Below are 23716 nucleotides of genomic sequence, written 5' to 3' on the forward strand. Positions count from 1 at the left end.
TTTTTAAAGTTCTGCATTAGATTGTAGTTTATGAAATGCCTATGTGCTTTGTTTCTCTTGTGGTCACTATATCTCACTGTCTGCTTCAGAATGGGAGGAGTCCTTGTGACTAGCACGCCAAGACCGATTTAGTCTGGCCTTGTGTGGGGCTCCTTATTTTAGCAGCATTCGCAAAGTCTTGTCTTACACTCCTGCTATTGAAATGTCTTATTACCTTGTGTCACTTGTTGCTATATATTTGTATCACTGTCTTTTTTTTTTAGAGTGAAAGGAATCCTTGTGGCTAGTGTTGCAAGTATGACCTAATATGGCCTTTTGGGTTTCAAAGTGGAAACCCTTTGCTTTCCCCTCTAGGTCTACATAGTTGCGGTGTAGTGTGCATTGGGATGAATCAGGCTTCTATGTGCTGGAGGCTCAGGACTACTATGATCATGTTCTGTGTAGCAACGTTGGTACTGTTAAGGATGTTGTAGGTGAAATATTCCACTTTGTCTAGGTTCCCCTATCATTCCCCACCTCTTTAGACTATAAGTGTAGCGCCTAGCACCAGACAGAGGTCTCACATCTTAGTAGGAGAGAAATGTCTTAATGAACATTTACTGTTTTTATACATATATTGGTTCAATTATGTGTACTTATTTTGCCCTACTAAAGCTATATGTGTGTTAGGGAGAATTCTCAGTTCTATGTATCATACAGACCCCCAGCTCTTTTGCTGGACTTTAGGACTTCTAACCTGGTGCGAGACCTTTTTCTCACCCTCTCATGTAGTTTTCATTTGATTTAAACCCTGTGTTTCTTTTGGTTCTGGAGTCTGACAAACTCCATAGGCATCATCGTTTTGCATTGTGAGACACAGCACCCTTAGTGCAGTGTCACAGAGAAGTCCTTTGGATTTCTCTAAGGTTTAAATACCTTCTATTGGATAAACTACTGTTTCCAAGAGTAGTAAAGTGAAATTGACTTTACTTACCTTTTTCTCTTTGTAGACCCAGCACACACCATCTTGTATGGAGTGCTGGGGGGTTACTTAGTAGCCTCTTTGTCTACTTTCTTATGTAACATTTTGATGTAAGCCCTTACCACAATTACTGGCTTGTGGCAGTGGTTTATTTTTTCCTACCATTGTGCGTTTTTAACCGCAGGCCAAATCCTCAGCTGCATTTGTCAAAATGGCCCGGTCTTCTTTTGTTGCCATTTCTTGTTTGTGAGGTCCTTCATGAGATTTACTCTGCGCGCAAAACCAGGTTTGGTCCCTTTGTTTGTTTTGTCTTTGGCAGGATTCACGGGTGAAGCCCGCCTCTGGCTCCAGCATGTCTGGCAGGGCAGGAAGCAAGGGAGGTTCCCGAAACTCCCTATGCTTAGTCTACTTGGTTACAGGAATGCACCCATGATACCTTACTGCGAGAGGTGGTGTATGCGGATAGAGCTGCACGTGAACCTTTATAGAGTTAAAGACTAACCCTGAGTCTAGTAAGTGGAGCATGAAGAATTTGAGTTGGAGTACATTCTATCGGGTTTATTTCTTTTGACTGGCACCAAATTACAAATCTTCTCCACTTGTCCAAATAACAGTGTCTGGTGTTTGGTTTACATACCTCCTTGAGGATATCCATACACCTTTGAGGTAAATTAAGATGTCCAAACTCTATGACCACAGGAGCCATGCTGCCAAGTTCCGTGAGTGAGGTTGAGGGTGTAGTCTTGATGCCCCATCCCCCATGCTGGGAAAGCAAGTTGGCCGGGCAAGGGAGCTTGATCGGATCGCAGATTGCCAGTTTTTGCAGATGTGGATACCAAGGTTGTCTCGCCGACATGGGAGCAACTAGAATTAACGTCATCCTTTCCCTGAGAATCTTGCTCACCACTCTGGTCATTAGAGGAGTTGGGGAAAAAAAATTGTAGGCAAATTTCCCTGGCCAGCTTATCTATAGGGTGTTCCCCTTGGAGTCTGGTTCGGGAAACCTGGACGCGAAGTCTGGGCACTGCTGGTTTTCTCTTGTAGCGAACAAGTCTAGCATGGAGTAGCCCCACTGGAAGAAAATGTGACCTATGACATTTCAGTCGAGTTGCCACTAGTGGTCTTCTGGTAGAGGAACTCTGCTTAGTGAGTCCGCTGGGGTGTTGAGTTCCCCTGGAACATGTTGGGAAGTCAGGAACATCCCCTGTTTGAGTAACCATTTACATATTTTCTGTGCTAGCCTGGCCAAAATTGGTGAATGTGTGCCACCCTGCTTTTTGGGGTAGAACATTGCAGTGGTGCGGTCTGTGAGAGTTTGTACCGACTGATTTGTCAGATGTGCTTTGAACCCATGAAGTGCTTTGAGTGCTGCTAAAAGTTCCAGCAAGTTTATGTGGTTTTGTGCTGTGATTTGAGTCCACGAACCATGCGTTGTGAGATGAAGGTGATGGGGCCCCCACCCAGTGAGTGATGTGTCTGTTGTAACGATCGCTTGCACCGCCGGGTCGTGGAAGGGTTTTCCCCTTCAACAGAGTCTCCTTTGTCCACCAGCGTAGAGCTAGTACTAGTGTTGGCGAAACGACCACTAGATCGTCCCACTGACCACTTGCCCGAGACCACTGTTGCCAACCACTCCTGCATCGGGCACATGTGCAAACGTGTGTGTGGGACCAGGTGAATGCAAGATGCCATCATGCCGAGCAAACACATAGCTTTCGTACACTTATCTGATGGCCGGCTTGATATTAAGGTATTTGCAGCAGTATGTTTTGTATTCTTTCCTTTGATGGAAAGACTAAACCTTCCTCTGTCTTTGTGACAGCTCATAAGAACTGTTTGGTACAAGGCTCGACTGTTTCTCGTTGATTGAGAAACCCAATTGGAAAAGAAAGAAGGTTGATCGTTCTTTGGGTATTTTGGGTTTATAGTCAAGTTTCGACACAAAAGGACCTTAATTTCTTTTTTCGAATGTTTTTTTTTGGGAGGGGGGGTTGCCCTCAAACCCCCGTTTTTTGGGGAAAAACCACAAATTTTACTACACGAACCAAAAAAAAAAAATGTGACATTAAAAAAAATCCATTTGAAAAAAATGTTTGATCCTTTTCTTTCGAAATTATTGCACTTCGAAACTATGTTTTCGAAACTTTGACGGGACACCGCATTTTGCTTGCAAATTTGGAGTGTGTGTCCCATAATCAGCCAGTTGTCCAAGTAAGGGTACACTGGGATTGCCCCCTGCGCAGGTCCGCTGCCACCACTGCCAGTACCTTGGTGAATACCCTTGGAGCGGATGCTATGCCGAAGGGTAGCACCTTGAATTGGTAGTGCTGGTTTGCTATCTTGAAACACAAGAATTTTGTGTGCGCTGGGTACATTGAAATATGAAAATGGGCATCTTTCATATCCAAGGTTGCCATGTAGTTCCCTCGCTTTAGCAGTGGGATTACTTCCTGTAGCGTTGTCATGCAGCATTTCTGTGGCATAAGGCGTTTGCAGGGCGCATTGACATAGGCGTTTGCAGGGTGCAGATCTAATACAGGGTGCATTGTTGGATCTTTTTTGGGCACAATGAAGTAGGTTGAATAAATACCCTTGTTTACCTAGTTTGCCAGGACGATTTCGTCCTTTAATAGCAGCGTTTTCACCTCTTCCAGAAGAATGTGCTGTTCTTCCTTTGTGGTAGTTCTCCATCGCAGAGGATGGTAGAAGGGTCATTGTAGCATCTCTATACAGTAACAGCCCGCCACGGTTGAAAGCACCCACTTGCCTTTGGCGATTCCCTCCCATGCGTGGGTGAAGTGTGTTATGCGTCCTCCTACTGAAGTAACATGGGAGGGGACATGAAGTGGGTGGTCATTGTTTGGGGGGTGTGGATCCATCACTGGAAGAGGAGGATCTGCCTCTGCCTTGAGACCTTCTATGGCCTCTCTGAAAGCCTTGTGAGGATTGGCCTTGTGCTGAACCCCAGGACGAACTTTGACCCTGGTTGTATCCAGACCCCCTTTGAGAATTTTGTCCCCTGAAGCGATGAAAATTATTACCTCCCCTTTGACCTGAGGGTTTGTTGGTTAGCTGGCCTAGAGATTTTAGAGTGTCGTACTCTTCTTTCGCAGTTTTGAGTGCATCCTCTACTGCCTTGCCGAACAGATCATCTGGCTCTATCGGCATGTTTAGACGAGTCGCTAGTGTTTCCAGCTTAAAGTCTGACTGGCGTAGCCATGCGTGGCGCTTGAAAACAGTGCCCTCAGCAATAATTCTTCCCACGTTATCAATTGCATCTATATTGTTCTTCAGAACGCAATTCGAAACAGCTTTCCGTTCTGTCACGGCAAGGGGGGTATGGGGGTTAGGACCTCAATGGCTCTGGGGCTGAGGCCATTATTGCGGCTATTTTGTCTCACTTGTGGCAGTTGTAGCTGGCCAGCAAAGTAGTGTTGTTGGCAATCCTCGCCTGACATGCTGCTCAGCCATTGCTAGCAACATACGTGTGTGGATCAGGCATATACTAAGAGTTGGAGTCTTCTGTTCCAAGTGCAAGTTATCTCTAGTCCTACCTAAGGTAGACGTTTGTAAAAGTCTCCAACGATGGTTTTTTACTTTTGCACAGCTTGCAGATACAGAGAACTGATGTCCAAGTGTAGGGAGTGAGGGAAGAGGAGTGTACATCGTGAGGAGGCATAGCCTCGCTGTGGCATCCACACAGCTGTGCCCGAACTACCTTTCCTTGGCACATGCAGGGCAGAGGATAGATCCTACAGACAGAAAGCGAGGGTGCCGCAGGAACTTCCAGGCCAATCACAGCTTTCTGGACACAAATTCAGTCTTGAGGCAGAACAGCAGCTCTGCCCAGCTTCTAGAATGTCCTCCAAATGACTGAGCACAAGACTAGATGGCCGTCATATGTAGAAGCATTCTTTAATAGCCAAAGCAGGCTTGTGGGAGGAGGGCCTTCCTACACATGGCCTGAGACATCAACTACATATCATACCTGGGCTGGATTCCTGGGTATTTTGTCCATTTGTACAGTATTGTTCTATTTCTCCCTGAAATACGAGTGTTCTTGGTGAGTTCTCTGTATACACCACAATGTATTTGTGATCACACACTGGCTTCATTCATCCCGGGCTATTCACAATGAAGAGACACCCAGAGATAGTGTCCAACAGGGTTGTGTTCAAAGACCTCTCTGGGATCCGCTGTAACACTGAATACAGAGCTCAGCAATAACTGGGTGGAAGTCCGGGTACTTCTGAGAGAGAGGGAGACACAGGATATGCGCCTTAACGGATGTATTTGGTAGAAGTGCATATTTCTATTACATTTTATGTTGTACCGGATTGATGCTGCGCAAATAAACTTGCTTGACTGGCATGCTTTTAGCGACTCAGCTTAGAGAGGTGGCATGCACAGTCCACTGTGTTTTGGCATGCTCTACCACTACAAAAGATCTCAGTTTGCAAGCTGCAGACAAATGATGTACACCCATCATCCCAAATGTGAATGCACATAGTGATGCATCGGCCCCCAAAACCCTGCCACGCTGGACTGATCTGGAGGGGGAGGTTTTACCTTCTCTTCAGGGAATAAAAAAACATTTGCAGTGTCAGCCTTTTACAGAACTGGTTCTTGCCCCTGTCCGTCCTTTGCTGAACATGCACAGCGAGTTCAGATATACACAGGTGCTGTAGACTGTAGGTCGCTGCCTGATCCAAATAACACATGTTCCTCACAAGCAGCCCCATCATGCACTAGCTACAGACGACCACCCTACAAAATGAGTGACCCCGGTTTAGGAAAGCAGGGTAAAATGAGAATCTGTGAAATCACTTCATTCTGCACCCTCAAGTGACCTCAGTGCCGACCTCCACCGTGACCATGAACTGTAAACACTGTGGGCTGTGCAGGGGGCCACACACACACTCACCTGATGCAGGAGCACCTGAACGAGGCAGGCAGGAGACAGGAGCATTGAAGGGAGGGGCAGGAGATGGAGGAGAGAAAGAGATAGCATGAATGGATGTGACTGATGAAGACTGAGGACAAGGGACACGAGGGGGCAGAAGACGAGGGCAATGATACAGAAAGGGTACAGGATGCAGCACATGACAGGGGTGCACATGCATGTTATAGTCACACTGCAGGGGACTCAAACGGTTAGGGTTACGCCGTGCCTGTTAGGATCACACTGTGCAGGTTAGGAGCACACTGTGCAGATTAGCCTGGTCAATGATTATCTATGGCTGTAAAACACGAGCTACAAACTCAGCGAAGAGTGAGTTCAGGGATATTCAGGGGTGGGGGACCAATAGTTGAAGATTTGGCTTCAGAGAGAGGCATGGTGCAGTAGGAGGAGATGACTCGAGATGAGGATTTGACATGCCAGTGTAAAGTAATGGGGTGAGGGAGAGGAAAAAACTGTGGAAAGCGATAGATGTTGCTAGGAAGAAAATGTAGGGTTTCTTTTTTGATCAGCTAGAGGAAAGGCCTTTAGTAGGTTGTACCAAATGAAGAAAAAAACCATACGCTCTAGGGTCAGTAGGACAGGTGTTCTTCTTTGCCCCTCTTCATAGAGGCTTTGAAGTGGAGACAGATCTCAGCCTTCTAGGATTTCATTGCAGGATTCAGTGCCACCCCGTCACCCAATGGTGGCATGCAGATCACCCTTTAACATCCAGCGATACAGAAAGTCAAATTGTACTTTGTGCTAGACTGGGCAGCTGGATGGAAGAAAGCCAAGCATCTTGGACCTACACCTGTACTATGCCCCTTGTGTCTGCCATCCTTCCATTTAAGCCAGATTCCTAATCTACTTCTGCCCCTGGGGTCAGAGTTTCAGATTGCCTGGCTTTCCATTCAGTTCCTGTACCAGGAGAATCAGACAGTCGCTGCGAAAGCAGGTGCTCCCAACGAGTCACTCCTCATCTTCCGCAGCTGTGGCACCTTGCTATTCACATACAATGCTACAGACCTGTGGGCGCTCACGGAGAAGTTCAATGAGCAGTGGAGGACCCAAGCATCCTTCTGTGGAAAGTTGGAGTGCCAGCGAGCAGGGCTTAGAGAATCTGCACTGAGAAACGCACAAGTAGACACTGCAGCAGCTGCTGCGGCAACTAAAGACAAAAGCAATGCGTCCAGAAAGGAGTTGTGGGCCAGAGGAATAATGGCTACAAAAATTGAGTCATCTCACTGGGGCAGGGAGCGGGATAATGGGGTGGTAGTTATTTACTTACATTTCTGCCCAAGCATGCAGCCCACGTTCACTATACCCCACATCTTAGGATGTCTGACAGTCAAGGAAGAGACTATTTTGGGAGAATGGTGGGAGGCAGCCACATATAAAGGATTAATGCCACAGCTGTGCTGTCATTATGCCAGACTCTCATTCAGGAAGCCTAAAGGTAGCAGAAGAGATTCCTAAATAAAACTGCTCACTTCTAAGGTACAGTTTTTGAATTGGTGGTTAAAGTTGGCAGGAGAGTTAAAGGCTTCGGGGAGGTAGCTGCATTTAGAAATTGTAGACATCCTTTCTGCCCACATGAATCTGTATTCCATCCTGTTCCCTCCCACATGCAGCAGTAGGAAAGAGCATTCTGAGCATTATGAAAGAGCTCAAGAGGTTATTGTAGGAAGTCCCCAAAATAAACAACCACTGAGCTACCCAGAGAACGTCTTTGATAAAATCTCTTTCAAGAGCTGTCCTATCTGAGGAAGAAAAGGTCCATTCTACAGAAATTATTGCCTGGTGACACTCTGCCCCCACTGTGCAAAATAGCCATCATGGAGAGCCATGATAAGACATATGCCGAAACTGCCAGATTGGTGCTCAGCAAAACATGTTCTGTACCGCCGAGTTGTGCTGGAGAGTTTTTCTGAATTTGGGTTGAAATGCAAAACTCTATAAGTAAGGTCATTTATGCTAATCACCCCACGATAATGATGTTTTAAGGGTTGCGATACGCAAGTGTTTGGAAATGTTATATTCGAAAATAACATTAATTTTATGGGGTATAAACTCACCCAGTCACCCACAGTGGACCCAGAAATTATAAGATTTGCCAGCATTCCTTGACTAAAACATTAGAAAAGAACTTAGTAAAATGGGATCTAGCTATAGAATTTTCTTATTCTAATTTTGGTCAAAGTCTACTGTTAAAAATAAAACTACACAAGGAAGTGACCCAAAACTGTAAATCAGCAGGCGGTATAAAGTGAGACTAGCGCTATGCAGTGTGGAGGCTGGAGAGAGTCAGACTGGCCTTATGCAGGTAGCAGTGTAGATGAAAGTAGATTGGCAGTGTGCATGTGCAAGGGGCGTGGAGGCTAGAGCGACCGAGGCTGGCAGTGTGGAGACTTGGTGGTGTGAGGTTGGCAGTGTCGAGTTGTAAGCAGTGTGGAGGCTGGAGAGAGCAGCTGGCAGTGTACAGGTGTAAGCAGTGGGAGGCAGGCGCAACTGAAGCTTGCAGTGTGGAGACTGGATGGAGTGAGCCTAGAAGTGGGGGCAGGTGTGAGCATTGTGGAGGCTGGAAAGAGTGAGACTGGCAATGTGTAGACTGGATGGAGTGAGGCTGGTAGTGTGCAGGTGTAACCATTGTGGAGGCTGGAGCGACTGAGGCTGGCAGTGTGGAGACTGGATGGAGTGAAACTCGAAGTGGAGGGGGTCGAGGGTGGCAGTGTGAAGTTCTAAACAGTGTGGAGGCTGCAGTGTGAAAAGATGGATGACACAGGAAGACGCTCACTAATGCAGAAGAGTGGAGTGCCGGAGGCATGAACATGGATGAAAGTGGTGAAACTGCCATGGTAATGCCATTGCAATTTCACCACTTTCTTAGCGAATACAGGCAAAATAAAAGCCAGTATAGGGGTGAGGAGGTGGGCAATGCCATCTAAGTTCCTCAAAGTGATTTTCCATCGTCAGAAAAGTGTTAACCTACAGAGGGGCGTGTGAGAGAATCCCACAGGTTGCTTCCACAGTCCAAGCGGCAATGTTGCATGCAATGGAGAAGGACCGAAAGGTATGGTAGAAGAATGGATGGATGGATGCACTGCCCCACCTTTACCTCTAGGTGGTGTGTGGGAACAGGGAGAGGGAAGGGGGGGTGAGAAAATCGAAACAACGTATGCCCAGCTTCACCTGAATAGGGAAAGTGAGAGGAGAGGAGGTGAGAGTGAAGCGAGGTGGCGTGATAAGTCAAAGAGAAGCAAGAAAGAGACAAAAGGGAGGGCAATTGAGAGGGAATGCATAACTCCCCGGATGGGGGCTAAGTGGCTGAGTATGAAGCAAAAAGGCTGTGGTAAGACACTGGAGTTAGCACCAACATCTGCAATATTTTGGGAGGGAGGGGATATCTGGGGAGAAGAAGAAATAGACTTCCTGCTGGTTCTACAGAGTGGATAAAAGGTGTTGCGATGGTGGTGAAGGGGGTGCTTATATTTGCTTTAAGAGCTGCATATCCTGCCTGTAGCTCACAGGCAGTGAAGGACAGAGTGGGAATGGCAGCAGAAGCATTTCTGGTCACTTTCACTTACAGCTGCACATCCTGCTGGTTGCGCTGGAAAACTTCTCCAATGTACTGGAAGATAGCAGGGGTGAAGAGGTAGATGCCGCAATTGATTATGTCGCCAACAAATGTTTCAGGCTTCTCCACGTAATGCAGCACCTGAAATAAAGGAGTGAAAAGCATGGAATCAGTGCAGGAGAGGAAGTTTGAATGATGTCTGGGATTCCTGCGCAGAATCCACATCTGAGCATTTGGCGGGGAAGCAGCCCGGAAAAGTATGAATGTGTTGATCACCAGTGATTGGATGACCACTAGATATCTAAATGGAGGAACCAACTGAGTGGAACTGGTGGACGGAGCACTGACACTGGGGAACTTTGATTCTTCAAACCTACTAAGTTTGGCAGCCAGCGTTTGCCAACTGCAAGGATCAGCCTACATCAATGAGCTCTATTCCTAAAATGAGACCTATGTTTGACACTGGGGGTATTGCACATGGCATCAGGACCGTAATCCTCTCAGAAAGTCAGAAGCCGCTCCGTTTCTCCCATTTGTTTCTATGCAAGACTGACCTGAGGTTGAGCGGGTTCAGATCCAAAAGCACACAAAAAGGGACGAAGTTCCAAACTCAGTGTTTGGAGTAGCTGAACGACTTTGGACATTCACGGTTCCCCCGACTGCACTAAAAGGCTCATCTTTGTAAGTTTACTCGCCTATATGTGCAAAAAATCCTTACCTTCACAGACGATTGTCCATATAAAGATACTATAAAATAGGACTCTCTTATTGGATGTGTGGAGCGGAGAGAAAGAGGGAGAGGTAGCAGGCATTATCAGAGGGTGGAGGTAGGAAATAGAGAGGGGCACGAGAGAGGATCAAGGAGAGATGGTGGGTAGAGTAGGAGGGAGGAGAGTGGTTGGAGGAAAGGGAGCACACACTGCCTGGTTCTGAGGAGCTGGGAGTTGAAAATGGTCAGGTCCTCCCAAGGCAAAGTGAATGATGAGCACGGAGGATGCATGGTCACAATCCCGGGGCACACTCCATGAGATGTGCTGAAAATGCCAGAGACCTGTTCTTGATACAATAATGAACGTTTGTGGTTTCCTACCGCAGGCTTTACCACGGCTGATAGTGTTGCCGGATCAGGTTTTTTGTTACTACTGGAATACCAGGTTACCAATGCATTGTCGCCTGGCAGGCTGTTCCCTCACCAAAGATTAGCAAAATTCCACAGAATCCAACAAGCCTTATACATTCAGGGGATTTAGAAGGCTTACCAAGAGTTACCCAGTTGTTTCTATAGCATCCAGATATACAAATAATGTTTTATATACCATTGACATTCTGTTGTGCGGTCTGTGCAGTTGTATTTTTATCATAAGCTCTATAAATAAAGGGTGCTTTTGTGGAAACAGTACTTCTCGGACTGCTTTAGTGTGCCATGTAACTCAACCCTGATCTCAAAGTTCCTGGAAGGCGTGGTCCTTCGTGGCCAGAGGGGAGGGTGGTTGATTTTAACGGATTAACAACTTGGGTATCCGGTATAAAAACATATTCCTTGGACATTCTGAATTTCTCCTTTACGAACGGCAACAGTGAAAGAGGTGGAAATTAGCAGATATCCTCCAATACAAAAGTACACAGAAGCCTACATGCAAAGCTTGGCCAATTTTAATTTTCTTACACCAGACACGGTCTATATCTGTGAGCAGCCACATTGAAAGTAGGTGGACTTTGAACAAACTGATTAATGTGGCTCCCAATCTGACCTGAGTTCTGGTGCTGGTCACATAACATCAGATGCACCTTCAAATACATACTGCTTGTTCCGAAGTTGAAAGGTCTCAACGGTGGCCATAGCAACCCAGTATCATTGCTCTGCTAATGGCAAGCAGTGTGTCCAGAATTCTGTAGCTTGTTTTTGGATTATGATCCTGACAATCGTTTGGTTGTGTGAAGGAGAACAGTGGAGTATCTGGGAAAAACTTCAGATTAGGTTGCTGATTCTTCACAATCTTGCACATGACTTTCAGCCGAGGGGCGGTGAGGTGTCAGTCAGTGTGGGAAGGAGATGGTGGGAGGTCATGTTGGGTAAACAGACGAGTGCCTGGCCTTTTTTGTATTTCGGGAGTTTTCTCCTAAGAATCGTGGGTGCCCATCCACAATCCTTTTGCTGTAGTCCCTAATCAAGAATGCGAAGACACTTGCGGTTAATGGCTCAGTGCTGAATAAGAGCAAATCATAACTTTCTCGGCCTTCGGTGGGGCTACTGTAATGTGCATTTATTGTGGAAACATTCTCAGGGCCATGAAGGACTATCTCCCTTTCCTTGACACTCATTTCTGAAACTGTGTTGATCTGCTCTTCTTGCCCTATCCATCCAGCCCTGGTTCACCCAACTGGCTTTGTTTTCCCGACACTCAAATCCTCTGCTAGATTGCTTTGTTTCACCATCAATTTTCTTTCAACTTTAGCAATCATGCTACATCCATTGCAAAATACAGCTAGTGTCAAATGTGTATACTGAAAAAGTGTAATTGTTCAGAATTCCTCCCAATTTCATGCTCTGTACATTCCTGTCTTCCCTCTGCACTCACTCGTCTGGAAGTCCTTCATGCCGATCCAGGCCTGTTCGACAGTTCTGTGCATTTGAACACAATACCCCAACTCTGATGGATCTTCAATGTCTTCTCTTGCACTTTTGATTCAGCGCACTTCAAGGCACTTTCATTAAGCTATCAGAGAAGAACCAGGTATCCAGTTTCGGGTTAATTCTATTTCAAAGTTTTCAATTATACATGATTTTATTCCCACTTGTTTTATGTGTTGTACACTGTGACTTTACAGTTGTGGGTCAGTTATGGCCTCTACCAAATATAAAAATTAAAAAAGAAATTGGTCTGACTAACATCAGTAACCCCAAAATCAATACACTTTTCCTCCTTTCTCGTTTTTACCAAATGTGCGTTTTAAAAGAAAATTCAATTCAATTACACTGCTCATCCATACAGGGGAACTTCCATTTTGATTGTACGATAACTATGTGAGGAAGAGACATATACGGTTGTGAAAGCCACAAAGTAAAAATATTCATCAATCTAACTAAGGCACAATATCCATAAATGTTACCATGCTTTTCATTTTTTTTGTTTTTAAAGGAATTGTCAACATGTCCGACACAATAACTGTCCCAATTAGATCATTCGGAAACTTCAAGGCCTAAGAATGATCCCTTCCCGCCTTGAAGCGCTTTAAAGCACTCCACCTGTGCTTAAGCGCTGTATAAATAAACAAATACAATGACACACCCGAAAACTCAAAACCCTCAATTCGCATTTTATGAACACATGCAAATGACTACTACTCAATTTCTTAACCTTCGAAAGTTAACACAAGTGTTTGCTGACCATGGATCATCATAATATTCCACCCTTGATGAATTTAGAAAAAAAAAAAAACTCACATGCTCCTTCCCAGCTTCCAATACCAGACCTACATCAGCCCACCAGATCCTACTCTCTTATTGTACGATGTGAAAAAGATAAAAGATGAGGTACCTCTTGTGTGTCAGAATTTGCCACGATGCAGCCATAGTTGAGAGACTGTGTCCGGTTAGCCTATGAGAAACAAAACATTATCATCATGGAGCGCTTACAAAAGAAGAATTGAGGCGGGAGTAAAGCCCCATCTGATAGTGAGCGACAGAGCAACAAAGTTTAATAAAAAGTCAATGAGAGGGCAAGAGATAAACCAAAACATGCAGCAAAAATAAAGGGAAAGGGATATATGTGCGCGAAGAAATAAACACAAATAACGAGTAAGAAACTCTGAACAGAGAGGGGGAAAAAAGTAAAGTTTTCAAAGAGGGAAATTGAAAAATATGAAAAATTAATAAATAGAGCAATGGAAATGCAAGAAATGAGAGGATGAAATTGGAGAAATTAGAGTATCATAAAGGTCAAGATGGATTTTAAAAATCAAGTCGTAGATTTTAGGAGGCCATCCTCTTTACAGTCAGCAGGGAGACAGAGTGTAGGCAAAACCTAATCAAGGTAGTGGGGAGAGTATTCAAAGCTTAGTCTCAGGAGAGTGTGGGCATGGTCAGGGTCCCCCCCCCCAATGAGTCCACACAGACTAACACACAACAATTCAGCTGAGAAAGTCTGTTATCAAAATACAGTTATTTATTTAGGCCTTTAAGAACACACCAAGAAATGAAACTAGCAGGTAGTAATATCACACAAACCATATAACACAAATATATACATACACCAGTAGGTTCACTTACAATACATCACGAAATAACGAACCAGATGAAACAGGCAAGTTCTCAGATGTAGGTACAATTATTAGAACCAGTCAGAAGTACAATTCCCTTTTCTTAAGAAGCCCAGCCCTAAGATGTAATGTATCGGCCTATTGTCCAAAACTCACAGGTTCCAATACAAGGCTTCGTCAGGGAGGGTATTCTCTACAGGGATGTAATTGGCTTGTGGTGGTAATTTAAAACAGTTCCTAACTATTTAAAAGTTTAATAACAATTTGTAAGCAGACAGGCAAGTTATCCCAGCTCCTCCAGAACCAAGGCTAACCCAGGGGCAGGAAACTTGACCCTGGTACGACAACCAAAGGTAAGTAAGGAGGAGTTGGGAGGTTTCGACCCAATATTATCCTATGGAGGACTGGGGTGAGGGGTGACTGGGGTGGGAGCGGTGGAGCAGTGACAGACAGGCACAGGTATGCTTACCTATCCCTTGAATCCGATTTTCCCAGGTGTGTTGGGGCAGTCAGGAAAGGTACCCACGATTACAAGTGGTTCATGTTGAGCATCGCCATATTAATAACTGGGGGTGGTGGCAAACTGGACGCGATGTTGCAATTTCATATGTACCGAAGTATAGTGAATTATGGATGAGATATGTATTACTGTTTACAAAGGATAGATATTAACTGACACGCGCGCAGAAAGATAAAATGTTAAACCCACTTAATGTAAAAACATACATGCACATTAATACAAATGTGTGGGGAATTCATGAATCTCAATATAGTGGGCTCTTTACAAATGAATAAAAACACGGTATTTGGGGCTGTTTTCAAAGGGAACATTGCTATGAGTTTCATAAGCCAGAGGACAAGTAAATAAGTAACTTCACAACCTTGGCGGTTAGCACAGTTGCAGAAACCAGCCATGAGTTTTATGGTCGGATAAGTATCGTAGATAATAGATGTAATCTCTTGATGCCTGAGGGCGTGACAGAAGGGGTTTAGTTTTAAATGTTTTGGTCAGCAGTAAAGCGCAAGGGAAGTCAATGCCTAAGACTACTCAGGAGTTTCAAATGTGCAATCAAATAGCAGTTTTGTAGATTGGAAAGTTTCAAGGGAACAATGACCTGGGGAATGAGATAGTATTGCTAATTCAAAGAGAAATGATTTACATTTGTGTTCTACATATGATCTGAAGATGACAATTAAGATAAAACTGGCCAATGAAAACGTAGGAATTGGGGGAAAAAATTGGATTTCTTTGAAGAAGTTTTGGTCCAATCATATGGGGGTGGTGGATTGCAATAGAGTATCTGGAAGTGTTTGAATTGTTGAAAACATTTATAAAAGATCCAGGCTTGAATGCAGAACAGTGACAATTCTGCCGAGGTAGCCCACAAGAGAGCTAATCAGTCCATCAGGCAGTCCAGGGACACTTCCGAAGGCTCTTGGGGCATGCAAGTCGAAGGGCTGCAGCACCAACAAGGGTCTTCTGAGATTAGGCAGAGGAGCAGGGCTTCACTGGGCCAATTACTGTCAAGGATGCTGGTACACTGCAGAAGTCGTGCACATTTCAAAGGGCGGCCCTTCCTCAAAGGTTTCTTGGTTCCAATGTAGATCTGAAGAATGGCTGCAGGAGTCGGCTCATCCAAAACTGGAGATGAAAGCAAGTCAAGGCTCACCAATAGAAAGGAGCTGCACCATTCACCATAAAATGGTGATTGGTGCATGCACCATTAAATGGTGAATGGTGCATGCACAAGTCAGTTTTCCAAACAGGGACAACTCCTGATTTCACATCAGCCCCAACAGCACTCTCTCTGGCACCAAGGATGTGGTTTGGGAATAGACAGTTGCAGCCCCCTTGCTGTGGTGCACACACACACACTCAAAGGCTCACTAGCCCGCAAAAGCAGCAGCTTTCCCAGGCAAGTTTGTGACCTTATATGGGATTTCCTGACTTGAAAAGGCAAACTACATTATGGCCAAAGAGCAAGCGAAAAACTCACAGCACTGCCATTTTAGGGCTCTAGCCACATTTAGTAGTCATGCGCGTTCAGGAGTAGTAGACAAAAGTTTTAATGAAATGGCTGCCGGGATAAACAAACACACAGACTCGAGAATCAACCACATCATATTGACATCACTCACTGCACAGCCAATTAAGTGCTGCTTACATCAAAAACACTATACCAACACCCCACAAATCATTAGATGAACGTTTTCGGAGACATTTTAAACCAAAACTAACTATTACAGTACCTTGTTTATTTTAAATATAAAATACAGTAAAATGTGTAACATAACTTGAAAGCTGCAGTAAATATATTTTAAAGCATCAATAAAGTCAAATAACTTGTTAATAACATTTTGGAAGCATAAATGGCTGACAAATTCAACACACAATACAAATTCAACCAGAGTGCAAAAAGAGGTGTGGTTGGAGGGGAAAAAGGTGGGAATGGGAGGAAAATCCTATAGATTTCACTTAGCAATGGGCTTTAAATGGGTGGGACACATAGCCAAACTACAGAAATCCTCATATGCCATCTACATTGAAAAGCATTACAAACGTACATTCAAAGCCTCCATTTCAAGCTCTCATGTTAAAGCTCTTATTCTAATGACAATAGTTTCGGCTTTAAAGGTTGCCAATAGCCAAAACTAAAAATTAGCAAAAGGCAGGGGAAGTGAAGCTGAAGGCTTTACTTCCCCTCCAAAATTAAGGTCGGGAAAAAAAAAACAAAGCAAAAAGAATAGGGTTCCATAGAGAACCATGGAGGGAAAGTTGCAAAGGAGAATAAAGGACGGAGAAAAAGGGAGAAGGTATAGCAGGAGAACCTGTATGCATGTGCTCATTTGTGTGCACAGGTGAAGTGCCACTGTCAAACAAACGCTCTATAAAGACAGAACAAAACTCTGTAATGATCCATTTATTACATGGTCTACACACCATCTTAGAGCATTTTTTGGGAGGGGGTGGGAAACACATGAGGACAATGAGCCAAAAGAACAAGTTACTTTCTTACCTGGTAATGTTCTTTCGATGGGATGGTCCGACGACGTATTCCATATCTATGACAGGTAATGTCCACAGCTGTGCTGCTTCGGAAAATCTTTGGCGTCAGCGTCCTGCGTCAATGACGTTGATGCGCCGTCCCTGAGGACCTCCTCCGACGGCACCCGATGTGATAAGTAGGACGCACGACGCCCATAGCCTCAGTTATAGTTTTTTCCCAGAACGTGTGCCACCAGTTTTCTGCCAGTCAGACACACAAGGCCTTGCGGAACGCAAGCTGCAATCGCAAAAGAAATTCTGCAGCGGGGAAGGCAGGGAGAGAGCGATATGGAATACGTCGTCGGACCATCCCAATCGAAAGAACGTTACCAGGTAAGAAAGTAACTTGTTCTTCGAGGGGATTGGGTCCTCCGACGTATTCCATATCTATGACAGACTCCCAAAGCAGTACCAAGCAAGGAGGTGGGAAAGAATTTAGAATACAAATTTAGCATGCGCAATCAAATTGCGGAATAGAGAACTGCCTTGCCAAAGGCCAGATCCTGCCCTCTGATGGAATCGAGGGAGTAGTGACGTACAAAAGTATGTACTGAAGCCCAGGTGGCTGCATCACAGATGTGACAAATAGGAACTCCCCTCTGCAGAGCAGTAGACGCAGCCACTCCCCTGGTAGCATGGCCCCGCAAGCCAGCCGGAGGATCCTTACCCGCCAAGCGGTAACACTCGGAGATAGCTAAAATAATCCAACGAGACAAAGTCTGTTTCGTCACAGCTTGTCCCAAACGCTTTCCAGCGTAACCAATGAAAAGTTGATCGTCCACTCTGACCCGGGACATGCGCAAAATATAAAAGCTCAACGCTCTCCTAGGATCAAGCCTATGGAGCCTCTCCTCTTCCTTACCAGGATGTGGAGGAGGATAGAACGCCGGAAGAACAACCTTCTGGCTCAAATGAAATTCCGAAACCACCTTCGGAAGAAAAGAAGGACGAACTCTAAGGACAACCCTGTCCTTATGAAACACAGTGAAAGGTGGCTTAACTGAAAGTGCCTGTAACACACTCACTCTGCGAGCGGAAGTAACCGCAACCAAAAACACCGTTTTCAGAGTTAACAGCCTCAAAGGGCAAGAATGTAAAGGCTCAAACGGAGCACCCATAAGAAACTTAAGAACAAGGTTCAAATCCCAACCTGGCACCAGAAAAGGTGACGGAGGGAACACATTAGTGAGCCCTTTCAAAAACTGCGAAATAAAGGAATTTTAAAATAGGAACACTCTTCAGACGAGCGCTTAAATATGGAGAGCGCCGCCAGGAAACCTTTAATGGTCCCCACTTGCAAGCCCCTGTGGGCCAAAGAAAGCAAAAAAGACAGAACCATGGGCATGTCACATTCAAAAGGATCCACATTCTGAACTCTGCACCATTCGCAGAACTTTCTCCAACGGTACACAGACTTAGTTGCCGGCCGCCTGGCCGAGAGCAACACCTCCATCACGTCTTCAGGGAGGTCCCAATCCTTATACCTCAACCTTTCAGAAGCCAAGCCTGAAGATTAAGGGATCTGAACTCTGGATGGAAAACCTGACCCCCCTCCCGTGAGAGCAGATCGTCTCGGTAGGGAAGACGACGTGGAGGGCAGATGGACAAGTCTAGAAGGTCCGGGTACCACGTCCTCCGGGCCCACGCCGGAGCAATGAGGATCATCCGGGAACCGAACCTCCGTAACCTCCGCAGCACTTGTGGGATGACGGGGACTGGAGGAAACGCATACAGCAGTGGGAATGGCCACTCCACCACGAACGCGTCTCCTAAGGCTCCTTTTGGAGGAAATTCCCGCGAGCAAAACCTTTCGCACTTCCGGTTGACACTGCAGGCGAAGAGATCCACTTGAGGGGTCCCCCAAAGGGCAAAGATCTCCAGGAGAATCTCCTAAGCCAGCTCCCACTCGTGAGGGATCGAGCTCTGCCTGCTCAGAGCGTCCGCCGTCTCGTTGCCGTCTCCGGCCAGATGAACAGCCGAGATCGAAACTTCCTGCTGGATGGCCCAGAATTCGAGCTGCATCGCCTCCCTGCACAGCGGAAGTGACCCTTCCCCCGCCTTTTTGTTGAGGTAGTGCATGGCCACCGTGTTGTCCGTTAGAATCAGGACACTCTTTCCGCACACAGTCGGCAGAAAAGCCTTCAGGGCTAGCCTGACGGCCCTCAGCTCCAACAGATTGATATGGAGTCTGGACTCTGACGGAGACCAACAACCGCTGACTGTCAACTCGTTGGCATGAGCTCCCCATCCCGTGAGGGATGCGTCCGTCACGATCGTCACCAGGGCAGCCAAAATGGGGCCCCCTTCATCAGATTGCCCTCGACGGCCCACCACAGAAGGTCCCAGGCTACCGAGGACGGCACCTGAAGAGGGTCCGACAGCCTGCCGGAGGACTGAGACCACTGGAGCTTGAGTGCCCACTGCAAAGATCTCATCCGCAGATGAGCCTCTGGCACCAGAAGAATGCAGGATGCCATGAGGCCGAGCAGTCTCAAGAACTCGGACGCTGGGAGATCCTGGGCAAATTGAAACCTGTTCACCATCTGCTGAATGTGAAGAGCCCTCACCTGAGGAGGAAAACACTGCCCCAGGGATGTGTTGAGCACTGCTCCGATGTACTGGAGCCACTGCATTGGTGTCAAATGGGACTTCTTTAAATTGAGGGAGAAGCCCAGCCTGTGAAGGGAGTGGCAGGTGATGGACAGATGATCCAGGACTTGCTCGGGAGAGCTCCCCCTGATCAACCAATCGTCCAGGTAGGGGTAGACGTGAATCCCCCCTTTCCTGAGATGCGCTGCCACCACTACCATGAGCTTGGTGAAAACCCTCGGGGCGGAGGTCAATCCGAACGGCAGGACCAGAAACTGAAAGTGCGAGTCGCCAACCGCGAACCTCAGGTACTTCTTGTGCTTGGGATGGATCTGCACATGGAAGTAAGCATCCTTGAGGTCGAGAGACACCAACCAGTCCTGAAGTTGAAGGGCCTGGAGGACTTGAGAAAGAGTCACCATCTTGAACTTGTCCTTCCTGACGAGTTTGGTCAAACCGCGCAAGTCCATGATGGGTCTCAATTCCCCAGTCTTTCTTCGAAATCAAAAAATAAGGGGGATACCATCCCTTGTTCCTCTCGCTACAGGCACCAGTTCTATGGCGCCTTTCTCCAACAGGGCTTGAATTTCCTGCGCAAGGAGCGGATCCGGGCACTTCAAAGAGAGGTTCCCTGGTGGATTGTTGTGAGGCCTCTGCCGAAAAGGAAGCCAGAAGCCATGGGTTATGATCTCCAGAACCCACACATCCGAAGTAATGGCTTGCCACTCTACAAGATGATGTGCCAGCCTTCCCCCAACCGGCGAACCATGGGACCTGGCCTCATGACTGAGTGGTAGCGGCTGCGGCGTTGCCTGAGGGCAAAGAGGCAACTGCCCGAGCGGCCTTGGCACCTTGAGTACCTTTGTTTCCACCTCTGGCACTCTTACGATGGCCTCTTTGACTGCCAGCTCCCCTCGCTTTACTGAAGGACGAGTAATAGTGAAAGGAAGCAACCCTCCATTGCTGTCCCCTAGGACGAAAAGGCGGAGGTTGGCAAACTGCAGCGCCCAACGACTTTGCTGCAGCTTTGGAGGTCTGCAACCTCTCAAGGCTCTCGTCAGCCTTGCTGCCAAAAAGGTGTTCACCGTCAAAGGGCATGTTGAGGAGCCGGGACTGCACATCAGGAGCGAACCCAGACTTCCGCAACCACGCAAACCTGCGCATTACGGTGCTCGCCGCCATGGACCGGCTGACACAATCCGCCAAGTCAAAACCCGACTGAACGGCCTCACACATGGCATCCTTGCCATCTCCTGAACCATAGCAAGGAAACCGCCCCGTTCGTCCCCTTCGGGAATATGTTCAGCCGCTAATGCAACACAGTACCACAGAGTGTGTGTGAAATGAGACAAGGTACATATGGAGTTGGCCGCCTGAAGCGCCATACCCCCCGAAGAAAACACTTTCTTCGTCCAGCCGTCAAAACGTTTGTCATCCCTATCCGGAGGGATGGTAGGATACGACGCCTGCTTTGCCGGGGCCGTAGCCGCCTGCACCACCAAACTCTCCGGGGTCGGGTGCCTAGACAAGTAGCAGGGGTCGCTACTGGCTGGACGGTATTTTCGCGACAAAGACTTGCCCACTGCCGGGAGACTCTCCGGAGCAGTCCAAGCCACCGCCACCCTTCTCTGCAGAGCCATATGAAAAGGCAAAACCGGGTCAGTGGGTGGACCGAGATCAAGGATGTCCGTGAGATCATCCTGAACGAACTCCCATGGGGGAGCTGACCAGCCCAAGTACTCGGTGACCCGAGACATAAGGCACCAATATGAAGAATCGGCATGAGTGCCAGGCTCCGGCCTACAAAACTCCACCTCCGGAGAGGTGTCCAGTCCACTGGCATCATGCAGCGACTGCCGCAGGTCATCAAACTCACAATGGCCCGAGATAAGTTCATCCGGAACCGGAACCAAGCCGCCATCAGAGCCTTCATCACCCTCAGAAATGTACTCCAGGCGGGGAGAGGAAGACCTCTGAGGACCGGACCAAAGCAGTGCCTGACCTTAGCCAAAGCCTTTCTAGGGGCAAACCCCGTGCCACGGGACCCTTCCGACACCACAGCCTCGAAAGGTGTCGAGGGCACCGAACGAGTCGGCGCCAGCGTCGCGCGAATCGGTGTCGACTGCATCGGCGGCGTCGACACAGGCCTCGAAGCCTGAGCTCCGAGCGTGTCTCTCGACGACCTAGGCGCCGACGACCCCCTCTGAGGCGGAGCCTCGAGAGAAATAGTCGACGACCTCGGCGCCACAGGCGGCGTCGTCTTCTTCGAAGACGACACAGGATCACGCGGTCTCGAGCGCGTCGAGGACCGGGACCTGGAACGGGCATGGCGAGAACGGCTACCCTTGTCCGAGCCGTGCCGACCACCCGAGCCCGAAGGAGAGTCGCCCCTCGAGTCATCCGTCGAAAGCCCCGCAGACCTCGACTTCCGGGGATTAGACACCCGGCCTACCGACAGCTTCTTCTTGCGTTCCCACAAGGCCTTTGCCGTAAGCGACTGGCAGTCGACACAGTCGTCCGTATCGTGGGCCTCCCCGAGGCACCAGAGACAGGTGTTGTGCGAGTCCGTGACCGACATCTTGGACCCACAGTCCCCGCAGTTCTTGAACCCGGACGCGGGGTTGAAGATGAGAAAGATATCGCCACAAACAGGTCTTCACACAAACCGAACAGGTTCAACGAACCGAGAATTGAAAACAGCAAACTCCAACGAGTCGAGGCGTACCGAGATTCACAAAGCGAACACGTTCGCGGAAAAAAACAGAACTGAGGCTATGGGCGTCGTGCGTCCTACTTACCACATCGGGTGCCGTCGGAGGAGGTCCTCGGGGACGGCGCATCGACGTCATTGACGCAGGGCGCAAACGCCAAAGATTTTCCGAAGCAGCACAGCTGTGGACATTACCCGTCATAGATATGGAATACGTCGGAGGACCCAATCCCCTCGAAATAATCATTTGAAACAACGATAAGGCTAGGGTTAGCCAGACTGAACAGTCATGTGTATCGGTGATCCCCATGGTGTATTAAGAATCAAAAGGCTATATGGCAAGCTCCAGCAACCCACAGGGGGGCTTTGGGAAGCAGACATTAGAACACACAGTTTAGAGGGAATAAATGTTTAACACATAGCTAGCTGCCACCAAAAGGCAAGATTCGTTTAGTCTGATAGCAGCAGGTCATTACATATCAGGAAAAATACTGGTTCTAGTTATCAGGCATTCACTTTAGCAGAAGCAGAAGACGGGATGTCAAAAATGCATACCACAGGCGCAAACAAAAATTCTGGTCTTTGGATTAAAACAGCCTAGACCTAAACTGGAAGCAGGAGAAATGTCAAGGGGCAGAGAAGTGCCCATGAAGTCACTTTAGAGTCTCAGGTGAGTAAAATGTTCTCCATAGAAGTCAATGGGACAAAGCCAATAGGCAAATTGAGTGCATGTAGAAAAGGAGACAAGTCACATTTCTACACCACAGGTGAGGATCTGGTGGTAAAATACCACAGGAGAACCGGAGGAGACCAAAAAAAAAAGAGCTCAATAGGTAAGTTCAAATACCTGCAACCAGAGAAGAGGATGCAGCACAGCTGGATGAGCCCCCAATGGAAGTCAATGGGGAAATGCACTTGAAACCCACCCGCAAGAATCTAGACCACAGAGACCCTTAATGGGAAGCACCGAGAAAAACTCACCAACCCAGGGCCCAGAAGTAAATACTCAATGAATTCTTTCCCAAAAAGACCATTCCAGGAAGGCGAAAGAACCCAGAGAAGACAATTATTTTTCATTTCATCAGCAAGACAAACCAAGGAAGCCAGCAAAACATTAAGGAGACCCCGAAGGTAAGCAAGCCAGACCCCAAAAAGGAAACTTGCCCTAACAATAAGATAAAGGAAGGTGCAGAAATTAGACAAGTAGAAGAGAAACCCCCAGAGTGGAATAGGGAATGTATGTAATGTTAGGGGGGGGGTTAAGAAGAAACATCTAATACCAGAAGGATGTCAAAGTAAGAAGTTAAAGAGAAACATCCATGGACCCTGGAACCCCCAGGAAATATAGATGGGGTGAAAAGTAAAAAGGCAGAAATAAGGAAACCCTAGTGAGTAAAGAAGGGGTAAAGCTGAGGAAATCTAAAAGACTCAGGATACCAGTCCTCTCTTATCAGGGGAGATGGTACTGGAAATGGAGAAAAGATGAGGAAGGAGTAAACCCTGCAGAGTCTTGCCAGCAAACCCATAGGATAAAAGAGAGAAAGCTCAAAGTTCAGCCAATCAGTAGTTCTGCAGTTCAGCACGAACAATTCTAGAAGCCCTGGGTTAACTTCAAGGAACCTATGGCAAATACC

General features: G+C 47.1%; 1 protein-coding gene across 2 annotated transcripts in view; it reads right to left on the bottom strand.

Annotated features, from left to right (window-relative positions):
• The window catches only part of GMPPA (GDP-mannose pyrophosphorylase A), a 191947-nt gene that overhangs the window by 103993 nt on the left and 64238 nt on the right, over positions 1-23716 (bottom strand). For both annotated transcript variants that reach the window (XM_069616877.1, XM_069616878.1), the window contains exons 6-7: positions 13017-13076; positions 9488-9618 (exon numbers count right to left, since the gene is read on the bottom strand). In XM_069616877.1, coding sequence (XP_069472978.1) covers positions 9488-9618; positions 13017-13076 — 191 coding nt within the window. The remainder of the gene's footprint in view (positions 1-9487; positions 9619-13016; positions 13077-23716) is intronic.

This window comes from Ambystoma mexicanum, chromosome 9 (assembly GCF_040938575.1).
Source record: "Ambystoma mexicanum isolate Mex_15411 chromosome 9, UKY_AmexF1_1, whole genome shotgun sequence".
Taxonomy (NCBI): Eukaryota; Metazoa; Chordata; class Amphibia; order Caudata; family Ambystomatidae; genus Ambystoma; species Ambystoma mexicanum.